Below are 18977 nucleotides of genomic sequence, written 5' to 3' on the forward strand. Positions count from 1 at the left end.
TGCAAGACATTTTTAATATTTAAATAATCACCCATAAATATGCAAATAATGACATCTCTGACACTCTGTTAATTTTTTCTCTTGAAAACACATGATCTTTCTGCTGGTGAAGGATCTGGAACTGTAGTATAGCAGAGCAATAAAGGTTTACTCGAGTAAAGAATTTCTGAACGTTTAAGCAAAGTTTAAAGAGTGTATAAAACTCATAAAAGATTTAAAAGGTTCTTCTCCAACCTCTTCTTTCTCATCTGTTTTCCTGCCCTGGTCTCACCTGAGTGAGGACAAGCCGATTATCTACTTCCTCCTGGTCTCATTCTGAAGGTGTCGCTGATCGTCTGAGATGTTTGCGGATCAAATCTCGACCTTCGTGAAAGAAGTATCCGAATGGTATAAATAAGGAGATCTGATATCTAGCTTGTCGCAGCTGGAGTAGTAGTAGTAGCTCTGCAGCAAAGCTTCTCAGATCCTCCTCCACAAACCTGCTCAGTGCAGCCGTGACGAGGGACGAGGTCAATCGGGAGGCAGGAACTTGAGTGGGAGAGGAAGTACTGTTCGCAAAAAACACTGTGTTTCACTCGGACTGACTCACACCACCCCGACACACACACACACACATACACACACCGTATCAGTTCACTTTGCAAACTTTCCACCTTACCGCACTCAAGCTCCTAAAAGACCTGGTCTATTTTTACCACCTCGAGTTTCCTCCTGCACGTTTTTCAGGTTTCAATGAAGCAACGTTTTTCTGTGAACTCAAAGCTGGCCAGATATCTGACACTGTCATGCTGAGTTCCGTCTCAGAAGAACTTCCTTCTCCTTGTGAAACGTGACTAAACGCGACCTCGGCTTTGAAACTCAACCCACCTGATGTGAACTTTACGTCTCAGACATGTGTCACGCCGGCTCTCTGGGTTATTGTACGGGTTTTATCTGGTAAACAGCCCAAGGTAAATGACCTCATCCGTGCAGAGATAACACCACGTGACACGCTGTTATTTATTCACCTCCAGAGCAAATATTTAGCCTGATATCTAGCTACAAGCTCAGACGCTTATGAACCTCTGAAACTGCTTCACTAAACGGTGTGAGTATAATTTAGTGGGGGATTTCTTATCATTAATTCTTTTTTTTTTCTTTTATAAAACTGCTGGGAATTTATAAATTAGGTTGGTATTTAATTATTAAAATAAAAACCATGTGTAAAAATTTTTTTTTTATTTATTTGAGTCCAAATTATATTTTAAACAAAGTTAAAAACTTTAACAATTAATTTAAGATTCAAAAGAAAAGCGAAAAAAATTAATTTAATGTAAATTAAATTAATGCGTTAATTAATGATGTGTTTATGCTTTTTTGTTTTGGGGTTTGTTTGTTTTTTTTTTTTCATTTTAACACCTAGAACCAGTCTGAAGTGAATCATTTATCTTCTGTCTTTTCATTTAGAAAGACAAGAAAAATATCACAAATTTGCATATTATAATTGCTTAATTAAAAAAGAAATTAATTAAAGCTCCATTTTTAATCCCATGGTGTCTGGAATCAATGTTTAAACCATGTTCAATATCTGCTGAAGCGTCTAAATTAAAATCTGCTGAGCGGCTGGTGCAAGGCAAAGTGATTATTATTTATTATTTATTTATTTATTTATTTTTATTATTCATTTATTCAATGTTTTCAAGCCCATACTCATTCTCACAGTAAATTTCTTAAAAATCAGCACTATTCAGTTTCTACCAAACTTCATCACACACTTTATCCTGGACTTTTTCCCAGCGTCTGTTTATGAACAATCGATAGTTCGACACTGCTGCTAAAAATTTTTGCTCTTTTTCTCTCTCTTTTTATTCTATCAGTCAGTCCACCAGCAGAGACTGCTCTCTTCCCATTAGTAATTTTCTCTTTCTCGCACCACATGACATCATCGGCTTGCTCTTTACCCCTTTCTGCTTCCCGAATGATCCGCACGGCTTTCCAAAGAGCCGAGACCCGACCTGTCCAAATCACCTTCCTCAGACGCTAAGGAGTCGACTCACCGAACACCGAGTCGCCTCACATTCCTAGGGGTGGAGTTTTTATTTTTAGAAAGACCCTGCAATGCTCCCAGTGACTAAATATATATATCAGCATTCCTTAAATACGCTCCCCTCCAAAAGTATTGGAACATCAGAACACTGAAGGCATTTGAGTTTGATTTGCAAAGACGGATATGATACAATAGATCAGATTTTTCTGGTATTTGATTCTAGATGGATTAAAACACTTTAAAACACTCAGTTAAGCTGAGGTATGTTGATTGATTTGTCCGGTCTAAAACCTTCCACTTTTCCCCATGATGATGTCCTTTGTTCCTTTTGCAGTGTTTTGGATCTCTGTCCTGCTGCACAATGAAGTTCTTCCTGATTCAATTGTCTCTGTAAATTATTAGATTTATTATTACAATTTTTTTTATTATTACAAAATTATTACAGACAGAATGTTGCTGTAGATTTTTCAATTCCTGTTGCAATAATCATGATCTGCATCATCAATAAACATTAGTGAGATTAGTGAGAATGTCCCCAAAGTGGACATGAAACCCAAGTCATGATGCTACCACCAGCATTTTTTACAGTATGTTACAGATTATGAGAAGATCCATCACTTTTATAGAGGTTCATCTCGGTTCCAGAATGTTTGTGAATCTTCTCTGAAACTTCTTTGTGAAATCCAGTCTGGTCTTCTGATTCTTCCTCCTGATGTGAGGTTTACATCTTCTCTCAATGTCTTATCTGGATTGTGAGACCTCCAGTCTGGACGTTGTTGGTGATGTCACTAACTATTGGGTTTGAGTTTATCTGCACAGCTCTCACAATGTTTCTGTCCTCAGCTGTCGATGTTTTCCTTGGCCGACCTGTTCGGTGTCTGTTGCTCAGTACACCAGTGGTTTCTTTCTTTTCCAGAACATTCCAGATTGTTCTATTGGTTCTGCTGTGTAGTGGCTCTGATAGATGTTCCTTCTTTTCTCACACTTGCTTTTCTCCTGGTCTTTCCCCTGCTCTCTGGTCTTCATGAGGGTTGATCCTTATTAACATCAAATGCAGTCTTCACAGGTTAAACCCAGGATTTCAACCAAGAGGAGACATTCAGAGCTATTAGACGTTTAAATAATCTATTGCCTGGTAGTCACTTGATCCAATGTTTTTTGATCAATTGGAAAATGGGAGGGTTCAAAGAAAAGGTGTTTCTAACTTACGAGGTGAAGAGGTTCTAAGTTGTTTAATTGATCTAAACAACCAGAAATTCTGATTCTTCGTTTCATATTCGTCATCAGATTTGACTTAAAAGAGTCGCTGCAGTTTGACTCGAGTCAGTGTGAGTGAGAGAGTGAGTGAGTGAGTGAGTGAGTGAGTGAGGCAGTATGATGCAGCAGTATATAGTGAAGCATGATGAGATTGTAGGGTAAACAAACAAGAAATCGTGTTTAAATGAAAGATAAATGAAAGACACAAGAGACACACTCAGACTGAGAGAGAGAAGCGAATATTCATTCAACACTTCCTGCAGGATATTTATCTTAGCATGACTCTGCAGCAGTTATAGTTATATAATAGCATAATAAGTAAAAAATATTAATAGGTGATTGTTTGGGAGTCGAGACGGAAAGGTCTGACTCGCTGTAACGAGCCCCGTCGCTGGAGGAGAGAGGGTACGTCGGATAAACCTCGCTCGTTACACAGCACATTTCAGTGAACTGCCGTGAACCTGCGGGGTACAAAGCAGCTCGGGGAAAAGTAGTACACCAGCGGAAAGCTAATTAGAGCACAGTGAAAAGAGTTGGAGACCCTGGAGAGAAGTATAGAGAACACACACACACACACAGGACTAGGTGGAGTTTTCGTTGCTTGGCTGCTCTAAAGTTCTCGGAGAAAATGTAAATAAATACAGAAACTTTCCCTATAAGACTCCCTGTAACCAGTCTTAGCGCATGCTAGCTGCCAAAACCGGCTACGCATTTACACAATATACTGAAACACCTAGGCTAATTGTAGCTAGCTGTTTTACTAGCAAACCTGGCTACTAGTTTTAGTCACAAACAACGAAATCAATAATAAATCACTCAAAGTTGCTCGGTTAGAGGAAAACAATCACTGATTAGCATGTTGGTACGTTTAGCGCCACATCCTGAACTGATATATTCATCTTATACCACAGCAATATGCCAATTACTACAATGTTTTATTAATTACCCAGACTTTTTATCCATTTTTAGTTATATTTGCTTTATAGCAGCTATAAACATCCCTTCCTTCACCAGACTCTCTTTAAAATATATAAATAAATGAATAAATATACTGCAAAGGATGTCCTGAAGATCTTGGCAACTTTACCTCTGACACTGGACACTCCTTCCAGATCAACAATTATTTATTATTAACATATGCCGTACCCATCCCCACGAATGAGGTGTTGCCAAAGAAACGATAATATATTAGAACATGCATATTGATGTATATAAAGCTGTGATTTGCAGCAACTGCCAGAGCTGCTGTTCTGGACACCTTCTCTTCTGACCAATCAGCATCCAGAATTTCTGCATATAATCAGTATAATCTCCAGAGTAGGATGGAAACGGAAATTAAACACCTCTTTTTCAGACTCTGCAGTCAGACAGAAGGCACATCTCTGCCTCCGATTCATAATTAACGAATTTATTTTCCTTGATCATGGCAGGGTTTGAGGACCGAATCTCCCTCGGCCCAAAGTTCCCAGTTTTATGTGGCACTTTTTCACTCGTCAGCACTAAAAAAACCACGTGACGAATTCGGATCAACACTTTTCGGCATTTTGTCCAAGTTTCCAGGCCCGAGTCCAGGACACACTGGCCGCATCAGCACTTCCAGTACTTCACTGGCGCAAAATTAGCCTCTGATAAATATTCATAAAGGAACGTTTCAAGCCATGTATCAAAGGATCTGCTGTTTTATGGACAGAATCAAACGAGTGTCATAAGTCGTCTCTTCGGGGATCGATAAAGACAGCGAACCTGCCGCATCCACTGGAAGAGGGACTGAGCAAATTTGGCGGAAATAATTAAGACACATGGCCTACTTTTTCCAAGCTGTGATGAGTGGACGGTAATTAGGAGATCAGCTCCGTGTAGACCAGCAGAGCTTCACAACAAGATTAGACAAGAAGAGTACTCTCTTCAGGATGTCCGACGATGTGACATTTGACCCCGTCTGGCACATGTACGTCCAAAAACCCTTACCAAAATGCCAAAAGTTTTGGGACACTGCTCCAAATCATTGAGTTCAGGTGTTGTGTTTCAGGGGTTGGGCTCGGCCCCTTAGTTCCAGTGAAAGGAACACTTAATGCTTCAGCTTCATACCAAGACATTTTGGACAATTTCATGCTCTTTGTGGGAACAGTTTGGGGATGACCCCTTCCTGTTCCAACATGACTGCACACCAGTGACCAAAGCAAGGTCCATAAAGACATGGATGAGTGAGTTAGGTTGAACTTGACTGGCCTGCACAGAGTCCTGACCTCCACCCCATAGAACACCTTTGGGATGAATTAGAGTGGAGACTGCGAGCCAGGTCTTCTCATCCAACATCAGTGCCTGACCTCACAAATGCGCTTCTAGAGGAACGGTCAAAAATTCCCGTAAACACACCCCTAAACCTTGTGGAAAGCCTTCCCAGAAGAGTTGAAGCTGTTATAGCTGCAAAGGACGGGACAACTCCATATTACATTCATGTGCATGTAAAGGCAGACTCCCCAATACTTTTGCCAATATAGTTCATGTAATAACCAATGGTCAAAATAAAAAAAATTAAACAACTGAGCAAAGTGCGAAAAGTAAGATCATTGTTAAAGAGGTTAGCCATCTTCAGAATTTTGGTCAAAACTCCACCTAGGTCTCAGCAAACTACATCATTGATTGTTTTGATCATCCTGAGAGGAATTAAATACAAAGATTTGTCAGACATTGCACTTGACCGATTGTATATCTGTTTATGACTTATAAAAGGTCACAGATTTACACAAAGCCTCAGTCTCATATCCACCGTGTGTTTAACTGAAATGCTAGCAGGTCACTATAGGAATCTGGTTGCTGGAAACTGAAATATACAACAGAAACCAGCTGCAGCTCCGTCTGGTAAAACATTAAACGCTTTATAACTGACGAGGTGAAGAGATGATAAAACCCGACACCGTCTGAAGCTCTGAGCTACACAAGAGCTTCTCAAGAGTATCAAAATCCAGCACAATGTTCAAACACACACACACCTTTCAGTTTCATTACACTGAGAATTAGTAGCGTGTGAATGTTCGCTCAGTATAAATTTATCGCACAGCTTTGTATCACTTTATGCTAGCATTACAGCCACAGTGCATCACAGCTAACAAGACATTAACAGGCTAATTAAATTACCAAGCTAATTACAGGGCAGTAGTAGTAGAATCAACTCTGTAAAAGTGATGAAATGCTTTATTTACTCTTTAAACACGAAGCCACGGCAACAGAATCTACGCTGGACTACAGACACAGCTAGCTTAGCTAACATTCCACATGCTAACTGCTAAGTCGAACATACAAAAGTACTAAAGTACTATATTTAACTGTGACACAAAAATATCCTCATGGATTTTAGGACAATTTGTTAGCACAGCGTGGTTGGTTAGCATGACGTTTGCTAGTCTAGCTAGCTCACTAGCATCTAGCATAAAGAGAATAGCACCTAATGTGTTTAGCTTTCTATCATATATGACCAAAAAACAATTGAAATGTTTTGTTGAATTATTTTTTCCTTCTGTTATTCAGATAATTAAGCAGTATTTGTAATTTTTTTTTTTAATTAAAAAAACCCAATTCATGTTATAATTTTATGGTGAGATTAATAAATAATAAATTAATAATACGATTAATAAATCTATTTCTAGATTTTTAGCTTGGTTAACTGGCTGGTCATTTTCATTTTTTTTTTTTCATTTTTATTTCTAGAAAAATAATCTCCCCATAGACCATGAAGAACATCATTGAAACCTAAAAAAAAAAATAAAAAAAAAAAGTACAGAAATAAAATAAATGTTGAGTATTAAATAAAAAAACATTTAAAAAATTACATTTAAAATGTAAATATGATTAAATACATTATTATAGTATTAAAATAGAAATATTATAATTTTAAAAAAATAGAAGAAAAATAATCGAGAGAAAAATTTGCTAAATCTTGTTAAATTAATTCTGTTTTTTTTTTTCTGTGTCGACTTCACGGCTGCTTTATTAAAGGTTTCATGTACGCAAATAAACTCTGAATAAAAGCACCGACCTCGCTGATCCCCCTGCCTCAAGAAAAATAAGATGTGAGAGCGCTCACCTTTAAGTTTTCAGCTGATTCTCAACCTCAAGCTACAAACTCCCTTTTTCCAAGAGTGGAAATAAAGATTTATTTTTTAAAACATGAACACCGGTTCAGGTTCAAAAGGAGAATTTCCTGTTTCCTGTTTGCAAGGAATTTATGAAGTAGTGAGTGACGAGTCGTATCTCATGGCTCTGTGTGTATTCCTCTTTGTGTGTCTGAATACAAGGACAATGACAGGAGGAGAGACGAAAAAATAAAAGGAGAAAGAAAAAAATCAGGCTCTTTGATGTTTTTGTCCTGACCTCAGCTGCGGTTTGTGGCTCTCTCTCTCTCTCAAGGTTTAGTGCATTTAATGTTGGGCAGAATCACTGACTGAACCTCCAGCCACAAAAACTTCAAAGAAGCTCTGGATCATACACACACACACTCACACACACACACACACACACACAGAGAAAGAGGAAAGCAGAGACATTCCACCCAGGTCACACATCCATCCTCATCCTCATTTAATAGCAGAATATTTTCAATTCAGGACTACAAACTCCAGCTCTATTCAGAAATCACATCAGAGTAAATCACAAAAAGGGGCGGAGTTTTCCCAAAACAGAGGCATGTCTGAGTCACGCTTGATTCTGACCTTGAACTTCACTGCTCGAGTCAGGAACAGTGCCATCGTCTGACACTTTGCTGCGACCGCAATATTATGATATGATATATGATATATATAATATCATAGATTAAATGAAGACTGAATTTTTTTGAAGGTTCTCTGTTACCTCAGCAGATGAGCAGAACCTACAGTAAAGGATCTCGCTGAAGTTTCTCATGGCCTCATTAAGTGATGCTGCATGCAATAAAACAAATACCACATTGTGCTGGATCGAGTGCTATTTTCGAAGGTTTAAATACAATCTAGCAGACACAGGAACCCTTTTAGGAACTGAGGAACGTTTCAGGAAACTTTAGGTGCCTCAGATGAGTTCAGACTCAAAACAGTGACAGTTTTCGGTAACCACAATATTATGATTTAATGTAATGGATTAAATTATGAATGAACTTTTCAAAGGTTCTCAGCAGGTGACCACAGCAGATGAGCAGAACCTACAGTAAAGGATCTCTGAGGAACTTTTTCAGGAACACACTGAAGGTTTAGATGCCACAAATGAGTTCAGACATTCCTCATTCGTCTGCTGACGCTTGGACTTTTTCTCTAATGCACACCGCATCTGATATCTTTTGTACGCTTTTCTGTCTGAATGCTGAGGCTGGAAGGTGCAAGCTGATCGTCTCTCAGGATTTTACAGCATGTACGGATTTTTTGGTGGGAACGCCGAGAACCGGTGAGCTATTTGGAGTCTAAAATACCACATTCGGTTTATTCAGGGATCTAGAGACATGTTATTTGCAGTAAAACACATCATTTCGACTTCATATTGCAGAAATCCTTATAGTCAGTATAGTTACAGAACTGCTGAGTTCCTCCAAAGGTTCTTTTCCTCATAAGTCAGGCATTAGCAATAATGCTCCACTATAAACTGCAGTGATGGCTTACTCACTTTATTATTTGCTTCTAGACAACTATTTGAAGAAATAAAAGCACCATAAATCCAGTCCATAAACTCTTCGGCTGAATGTAGGTAACTATTTTAGAGGTCTTGTGAAATAATAAGGTCCAAAACTGGGTCTGTGTTCATAAGTGAATAAAAAGCTACAAGCAGGTCAGTGTATAAATGCCAGCCTGGAACTCTAACTACAGCAGAACATCAAGCACCTGATTAATACTGCGGTGGGTTTCGCTTTGCATTGTGTACGAAAAAATTCGAAATGATCTCCAGTGCTGTTCCCAAAAACTGCGGATAGAAATTGGTTCATTATGTGCCAGGTGGTCTACATTCAGCAAAACACTGCATTAATCATTTATAGTCATTAATCATTGATGCCTGACGTGTCACAACACAATACTCCTCACTGCAGTGAAGCACTTTACAGTCAGAGGGAGGAAGAGTCTGGTAATGATGATGACATTTCAGTGGCCTTAATACAGCATTCACAAAAAGAAGACTCTGAGACCCAGCTTACAGGAGACACAAGGGGACAAAATAAAGGGACAGAGGGACTACATAGAGGGGTTACATAAAGGGCAGAGAGACTACATAAAGGTCACAGAGGGACTACATAAAGGACAAAGGGGTTACATAAAGGGCAGAGAGACTACATAAAGGACAAGGAGACTACATAAAGGACAATGAGACTATATAAAGGACAGAAAGACTACATAAAGGACAAGGAGACTACATAAAGGACAGAGAAACTACATAAAGGACAATGAGACTATATAAAGGACAGAAAGACTACATAAAGGAAAGAGAGACTACATGAAGGACAGAGAGACTACATAAAGGACAAGGAGACTACATAAAGGACAATGAGACTATATAAAGGACAGAAAGACTACATAAAGGACAAGGAGACTACATAAAGGACAGAGAAACTACATAAAGGACAATGAGACTATATAAAGGACAGAAAGACTACATAAAGGACAAGGAGACTACATAAAGGACAAGGAGACTACATAAAGGACAATGAGACTATATAAAGGACAGAAAGACTACATAAAGGACAAGGAGACTACATAAAGGACAGAGAAACTACATAAAGGACAATGAGACTATATAAAGGACAGAAAGACTACATAAAGGAAAGAGAGACTACATGAAGGACAGAGAGACTACATAAAAGACAAGGAGACTACATAAAGGACAGGAGGAATACGTAAAGAACAGAGAGACTTTATAAAGAACAAGCTGAATACATAAAGAACAGAGAGACTACATGGCGGACAGAGGGACTAAATAAAGTACACAGAGACTATATAAAGGACAGAGAGACTACATAAAGAACAAGGAGACTTTATAAAGGACAAAGGGACTACATAAAGGACAGAGAGACTATATAAGGGACAGAGAGACAACATAAAGGAAAGAGAGACTACATAAAGCACAGAGAGACTACATAAAGGACAATGAGACTATATAAAGGACAGGAGGAATACATAAAGAAGAGAGAGACTACATAAAGAAAAAATGGGTTACATAAAAGGCAGAAAAACTACATAAAGGATATTAGGAATACATAAAGAACATAGAGACTTTATAAAGGACAGAGAGACTATATAAAGGGCAGGAGGAATACATAAAGAGCATTGAGACATTATAAAGGACAGAGAGACTACATAAAGGGCAGGAGGAATACATAAAGAGTATTGAGACTATAAAGGACAGAAAGACTACATAAAGGACAGAAAGACTACATAAAGGGCAAGAGGAATACATAAAGAGCAGAGAGACTTTATAAAGGACAGAGAGACTACATACAGTGAGGTAAAAAATGATTTGATCCCCTGCTGATTTTGTACGTTTGCCCACTGACAAAGAAATGATCAGTCTGTAATTTTAATGGTAGATTTATCTGAACAGTGAGAGACAGAATAACAACAAAAAAATCCAGAAAAACACATTTCAGAAAAGTTCTACATTGATTTGCATTTTATTGAGTGAAATAAGTATTTGACCCCTTTGCAAAACATGACTTAGTACTTGGTGGCAAACCCTTGTTGGCAATCACAGACGTCAGACATTTCTTGTAGTTGGCCACCAGGTTTGCACACATCTCACATCTCAAGGAATTTGGGCCCACTCCTCTTTACAGATCCTCTCCAAGTCATTAAGGTTTTGTGGCTGACCCTTCAGCTCCCTCCACAGATTTTCTATGGGATTACGGTCTGGAGACTGGCTAGGCCACTACAGGACCTTAATGTGCTTCTTTCTGAACCACTCCTTTGTTGCCTTGGCCGTGTGTTTTGGGTCATTGTCAGGCTGGAATATCCATCCACGACCCATTTTCAATGCCCTGGCTGAGGGAAGGAGGTTCTCATCCAAGATTTAATGGTACATCGTCCCTTTGATGCGGTGCGGTTGTCCTGTCACCTGGGGATGGTGTACTTGGGATCAGAGGCTTCATTCCTCCTCCTCCAAACGCGGCGAGTTGAGTTGATGCCAAAGAGCTGGATTTTGGTCTCATTTGGCCACAACAAATGCTTGGTGATGGTCTTGTAGCTCATTCCAGTCTTGTGTAGGTCTACAATCTTGTCCCTGACATGGACAGCTCTTTGGTCTGGGCCATGATGGAGAGTTTGGAATCTGATTGATTGCTTCCTTCTGTGGACAGGTGTCTTTCATACAGTTAAGGAGCTGAGATTAAGAGCACTCCCCGAGAGTGCTCCTACTGTAATCTCAGCTCCTTACCTGTATAAAAGACACCTGGGAGCCAGAAATCTTTCTGATTGATAGGGGGTCAAATACTTATTTCACTCATTAAAATGCAAATCAATGTAGAACTTTTCTGAAATGCATTTTTCTGGATTTTTTTGTTGTTATTCTGTCTCTCACTGTTCAGATAAATCTACCATTAAAATTACAAACTGATCATTTCTTTGTCAGTGGGCAAACGTACAAAATCAGCAGGGGATCAAATCATTTTTCCCTCACTGTAAAGGACAGAAAGACTACATAAAGGACAGAAAGACTATATACAGTAACATAGCCCCTAATAATTGATATTTGATATATAAAGAAGGCGGAGCTTGCCCTTTAAAATGTCTGCAGAAAATAAGAAGAACACGGGAATCTCTGAGTTCAGATCATCATTAAACATGCAGCCAAACAACAATCGCTCAGTTTCAGTAGCTTACAGTAAAACATTCATGTTTATTTCCCCTCACTGTCCTAAGCGTAATCCTCCAGCACACTGACTGCAGATGTGTCACAGACACATCTGTATAAAGACATCAGACGCTACACCTGAATCCTATATTTAATTTTAACATCAGGCCTTTGTTCTCCTCCTGTTTTATCAGTCATGCTCCATAACGTTCATTTTAAATCCTGTATTATAGAAATGTACTTGACAGCAGCAGAAACAACAAAGAGCTTTTAAATGCAAATGTGTCTCGTCAGTACAAGCAGTGAATCATGTCGGATTTATGATGACGATGCAGTGTGCAAGCAACACAGAAAAAAAACGAATATCATTTTCTAGGAGATGTAGAAAATGTATTTTTATCACTGAGCAATAAATCATCCAAGTGTAATCCAAAGAGTTCTAAAAAAATCTTTAGTTCAGAATCACATCCAGTGGAAGTGGAAGTGCAGCGTATAAACTCTGTTAATAAAGTGTCATGACCGTCACAGCGTGTCAACACGTGGCAACTCCGTATCATCATATTGTAACGTAGGAACGAGATGAAACATTACAAATAAAAATCAAAATTGTAATATACAAAGCGAAATTTTACGTATGATACAAATACAATTGTATCATATCATATGACATATTTTTGTATTGTAATTTAACGCAAAGTAACATATGACGCCATAACAAATCGTATCAAATTGTAGCATGTTGCATTATAACATATCATATTGTAATATATCGTATTGTATCATATCATAATGTACTGTATTACAACAGACTGAAACGCGTCCTACCATAACATACCGAATCATATCATATTGTAACATGACGTACAGTATCATAACGTATTGTATCATATCGTAACAGATTTTAACGTATCATACCATATCATATTGTAATATATTGTATCGTACTGTAACATATGATACATCATTGTGACATGATGTATCATAATATATCGTTTTGTAACACGACATTTCATAACATATTGTATCTTATCGTAACAGATTTTAACGTATCATAATCTATTGTATTATAGCATAACGTACTGTATTATAACAGACTGTAACGTATTCTATACATATCATATCATATCATTTCATATTGTATAACCTGACGTATATCATGACATATTGTGACGTATTGTAACATAATGCACTGTATTATAACAGGTTGTATCATAATGTATCATATCATACCTTATCAAAATGTATTGTAAGATATTGTAAGATATGGTGATGTAACATAACACACTGTACAGTAACAGATTGTAACATATCGTATCATAACTTAACGTTTCCTTCAGAATTGTAACATACCCTATCATGATGTAACATAGTGTATTATAACAGACTGTAATGTTATCCTGCCATAACATAACATATCACAATGTAACATAGTGTATTATAGTGTATTGGAACATATGGTAATGTAACATAACACACTGTATGGTTACAGATTGTATTATAAAGTATCATACCACAGAATAACATATTGTATCATATTGTAGGGTAATGTAACAGCGTACTGTATTGTAACGGATTCTAACGTATAGTATCGTAACATAACGTATCGTATCCTACAGAACTGTAACATATACCGTAACATATCACAGTGTAACAGACCACACTGTATTGTAACGGATTATAACGTATAATAATTCATAGTGTACCGTATCATATTGTATTGTAACATATTATACTGTATTACTGTATTAGAGCAGATTCACTCGTATCATCAAATATCGGATCGTTGGCTTAAGAATTGCAATGGTATCGTGTAGAAGACGCAATTAATTCCACAGAGAAGAAAGTGTTAGAAAATAAATACTAATTTTTATCTTCACCCTCCAGCACAACCATTCATCTCAATTTCCGTATAGCATTTATAAACAACAGCTACAGAAAGATGCATTTAAGGCAGTTTTTCTGCAGACCGTACAGTAATAAGTGCAGCGGGCAGAATGCCTGTAGTCAGTGTCCTGTTTAATGGCGTATAGCGACTGCAGAGAAACTAAAGCGAGTGCAGCACGTATCGACAGCAGCATCACACTAACTGCAGCAGTCACTAACACTGCCTCCATAATATTGAACTTTTACTGCAGTCTTCCACACTGCAGCTTTACTGCAGCTTGTTTTGCTGCATTACTGCAGGTTGTTTTTGCAAGCTGCTTATAGATTAGCGATTAATCCCAGCAGAGATGCATGACAATAAAATACAGGCACAGATCTATATGAAGAGTTTAGATGGTATAGTAAACATCCTGGGCTAATGAATAGATGCTGAGATGGATTTTATATCTGAGGCACACAGATCCATTCTGTCAGTGTTTGTTTTCCTCTTCTCACATTTCGCCTCCAAGGAACTCTGAATACAGAAATACGGGGGATTTTATCAATTCAGAAACACAGAAACACACAGTCTTGTCTCTCCTCATCTCTCCTCCTCTCTCCTCATCTCTCCACCCTTCACCTCCTCTCTCCTCCTCTCTCCTCATCTCTCCTTGTCTCTTCTTGTGTCTCCTCATCTCTCCTCATCTTGTCTTTCCTTGTCTCTCCTCATCTCTCCTTCTCATCTCTCCTTATCTCTCCTTCTCTCTCCTCATCTTGTCTCTCCTTCTCATCTCTACTCATCCCTCCTCATCTCTCCTTATCTCTCCTCATCTCTCCTCCTTTTCATCTCTCCTCCTCTCTCTTCCTCTCTCCTTGTCTCTCATCCTCTATCCTAGTCTATTCTCCTCTTTCCTTCTCGTCTCTCCTTCTCTTGTTTCTCCTCCTCTCTCCTTGTCTCTCCTCCTCTCATTTCTCCTACTCTCTCCTTGCCTCTCCTCCTCTCTCCATCACGTCTCTCCTCCTCTCATTTCTCCTACTCTCTCCTCGCCTCTCCTCCATTCTCCAACTAGTCTCTCCTCATCTCTCCTCCTTTCTCCTGCTCTCATTGCTCCTCCTCTCTCCTCGTCTCTCCTTGTCTCTCCTCGTCTCTCCTCCTCTCTCCACACACTGATTCAGCTCTCTGGGTTGTACTCAGATCCAGAGAGGTGTGTGTATCAGCGCTCTCTTTTCCTCTGCATCTTTCATTTTAATCTGCTCGAGAATCTCAGGTCTGAACACACCGGGGGTTGAAGGTGCTAACTGCTGACGCTTCATTAGCTAGCAGGTCACATTCATCGTCAGGTCTGCTGCTGCACTGCGAGGACACGACTCGCTGTACTGAGAGTGAATCATGGGATGTTTTATCATACCAAGCCAAGCCGTCTGACATCGAAAACACACTCGAGCTGTAGATACATCAGCCGTGTCAGACATCAGGCTACGACGCTTCCTCTGCCTCAGCTGCATCACTACATAATCACGTACCTCTACACTATATCTTCTAAAACATTTTGGTGCTTCTGTTTCCAAAAATACAAACAATCAAGTATATATTAAAGCAACAACCACTGACATTAAGACTACCTCTAACTGCGTCCACAAAACTTTCTCCATAACGTAATAACTGGATTTATTTATTTATTTATTTATTTATTTAAAATCTTCAGAGCATTTTTTGTCATATCTAGGGCGGGCAACATGAAGCGACATCAAACTATAATAATTAAAGACATTTCTATCATATTTACACGACAAGTGTATCACAATAACACAATGGGCTGCTTCCAGGTTCGAGTTATTAAAAAATTAAATTAAATTAAATTAAATTAAATTAAATTAAATTAAATTAAATTAAATTAAATTAAATTAAATTAAATTAAATTAAATTAATGTTACAGCATACATTCCAATGAAGCAACATTTCTCAATTTATAAAACATTTAATAATAAACATTTTTTAGTTTTATTCCACTTATACCACAGCGATTTACCAAAAGTTTAATTTGTTAATAAATGACATGTCCATAGATGCTACGTAAACTTCTCCATATCAGCACTTCTACATTTCTCTTTGTTAAACAACAACAACAACAACATGTCATTAAAATCTGTGTATTAATAGTTTTATTAAGATAATGTGTACACGCCTCTGTGAGCTGTTACTATGGAAACCATACCCTATTATAACAAGCGCCTTTATATTAACCTGTGCTTCATGTTACAGGCAGAACTCCAGCCGGAACGCTGTTCTACTAAAATAACACACACACACACACACACTCACACACACACACACACACACTCACACACACACTCACACACACTCACACACACACACACACACACTCACACACACACACACATACACACTCAAAACATCTAACTCAAAAACTGACTTAAAAGAGCTGACTCAGTGAACTGACTCAAAGAACCGACTCAATGAGCCGTCTCAAAAACCAGACTCATAGCTGACTTAAACAAACTGACTCAATCTGCTGACACAACAAGCGGTCTCAAAATCCTGACTCAAATCTAACTCAAAGAACCTGATAGAATAGAGGCGACTAAGGGGGCTGACTCAATGAACTGTCTCAAAACCTAGACTCAGAGCTAACTCAAAAACTTAATTTAAAGAGCTGACTCACTAAGTTGACTCGAGGGCTAATTAAACGAACAGTACCAAAAACCTGTCTCAGAGCTGACTCAAAGTACTGACTTAAAAAGAGCCAATTTGACTCAAGGGACTGACTCAATGAGCTGTTTCAAAAATCTGACTCAGGGCTGCTTCAAAGAACTTACTTAAAAGAGTCGACTCAAAGAACTTACTCAGTGAGCTGACTCAAGGAGCTGCATCGAAAACCAGACTCTGAGCTGACTCAAAGAACTGACTTAAAAGAGCTGACACAGTGAGCTGACTCAAGGGAATGACTCAACGAGCTGTCTCAAAAACCTGATTCAGGGCTGACTCAAAGAACTGACTTAAAAGAGCTGACTCAGTCCGCTGACTCAACGAGCTTCATCAAAATCCTGACTCTGAGCTGACTCAAAGAAACGATTTGAAAGATCCGACTCAAAGGTCTGCATCAAAGAGCCAATTTAAAGAGTCGACCCAGGACAGCCAAGTGACCCCGAGCTTTCAGACAGTCCTGATTTCTCCGAGCAGACTCAGGAGCGAGGCAGCGGCCTACATAAACACACAGTGTGTCTGAGGAAATAAACATTTTGCTTTAAATTTCACTTTGAACCAAATAAAGTTCACTACATGAAGGCATTTCTATTCCAGCTGTGCTCAGAGGTTATTATTAGGCTGCGTATAAACAGTCTTAGAGTCAGTAAAGCGTTTCCTCCTCATTTTCCTCCTCAAGTCAGATGAACGCCTCAAACCAACATCTGCGTCTTTAAAAATCCTCGTCTAAATCAGCTATTAGCTTACATTAGTCCGTATATGATAAACACAGATATACTTCAAAGCAGTGAAATGTTTCTCCAGTGAAATGAATCTTCCTGATGATCACGACAGCACACAGAAACAGAGATATAAAAGACTTTTGGCAAAATAAATCCATTACCTATGAGTCAGATTCCGACCTTCTTCAGCTAAGTGGACATGGTCCAGACTAAATCACGGGAATTCTGAGGCATCTTTTGTTCTGTAGAATAACCGTCATGTTTCTTTGTGCACAGGAAAAGAACAGAAACTGTCCTGTATATTGTTCGTCCTCAGTAAAAGACAGGACACAGACATTCCATTTCCTGGAATTTATTTTTTTCTACAGGAACCTTTCGAGGAAGCTCCTGTCATTTCATGACGGTATTCGAGGTATGTAGCATCTGCTGCTCCCTCTGAGACTATTCTTCATTTCAACCTGCGCTGGAAAGAAAAACAACAGCCCCGGGATGTGGAGTCACCTGTGGAGGTTTTTCTGCTTGAGTTGCCGGTTATGGAAAGGTGACAGTCGGAGTCACCGGAGGGGAAAACGGTCAGTTCGGTTCACACACAGCGCCTCAGTGCAGCTCACTGAACAGGAAGTGATGTAAAAGCTAATTAAAATCTGCTCAAAGAAGAAGAAAGTGCAGGTTTTCGCTGCATCTGGTTTTGTGTTTTTAACAGTTTGCGATATCTTGAGAACAAAGAATCCAAAAGAAAGAGATTCAGGTTCTAGGATCCAGACTCCTGCTTTTGTAACTAGTCTAGTATTATAGAGTTCTGGATCCTGATTGGTCAGAAGAGATAGCGTTGATGAATTTTCTAGAACAGCATCTCAGGCAGTCATGCAGCTGCAAACCGCAGCTTTATACAGGGTGGGGCGCAAAAACTTCCCTTTTTTGAAGGCGAATGAAAGAAAAATTGTGGCTGATAAACCAAATTTATTTTTTGATAATGAAAGAACATAATTCCAAATTTCAAATCATGCGGTTTTAAACAAAATATCCTGAAGGTGGCGGTCACCGTTCTCTATGCACTGATGCAACCGATTTCTGACGTTTCCCTCTATGTTCCCCGGACGGCTCATCTGGATTCGAGGTGACATCCCGTGGGCGGCGCGCTCGCCCGATCTAATGCCCTGTGATTTTTTTTATGGGGTTACCTCAAGGTTTTTAAACATCACCCCACAAACCTGCTTCAGCTGAAGAATGTTATAGGAAATAGCCCGAATTCCGGTGGACATGTTAGAACATGTAGAGGGAAACGTCAGAAATCGGTTGAATCAGTGCATAGAGAACGGTGACCACTACTGTCAAGATATTTTGTTTAAAACAGCATGATTTGAAATTCGAAATTATGGCCCTTGAGCAAGGCCCCCAACCCACTTTGCTTAAGGGGTGCTGCCTCATGGCTGACCCTGCGCTCTGACCCCAACCCCCAGGGACAGTATATGCGAAGCGTGACAAATAAAGACTACTTAGCTCATTTGCAGGGACTTGCTGTCATGGTTATGCCAAATACGCCACGTGACCACGTTACCCATCAGCCACTGCATCTCTCACTCGCAAG

General features: G+C 39.0%; 1 protein-coding gene across 18 annotated transcripts in view; it reads right to left on the reverse strand.

Moving 5' to 3' along the window:
- Positions 1-18977, reverse strand: part of plekha7b (pleckstrin homology domain containing, family A member 7b) — a 115196-nt gene that overhangs the window by 70532 nt on the left and 25687 nt on the right. The window contains exons 1-2 of one of the 18 annotated variants that reach the window (XM_058401761.1): positions 659-796; positions 235-548 (exon numbers count right to left, since the gene is read on the reverse strand). The exons of 14 other annotated variants lie outside the window; for them this stretch is intronic. In XM_058401761.1, the coding sequence (XP_058257744.1) occupies positions 235-248 (14 nt within the window). In that variant the 5' untranslated portion in view covers positions 249-548; positions 659-796. Of the gene's footprint in view, positions 1-234; positions 797-867; positions 894-7367; positions 7509-18977 lie in introns of those variants that run through there. 3 more of the 18 variants (XM_058401764.1, XM_058401767.1, XM_058401763.1) reach the window with 3 other exon arrangements.

Source organism: Hemibagrus wyckioides, linkage group LG10 (genome assembly GCF_019097595.1).
Source record: "Hemibagrus wyckioides isolate EC202008001 linkage group LG10, SWU_Hwy_1.0, whole genome shotgun sequence".
Lineage (NCBI taxonomy): Eukaryota > Metazoa > Chordata > Actinopteri > Siluriformes > Bagridae > Hemibagrus > Hemibagrus wyckioides.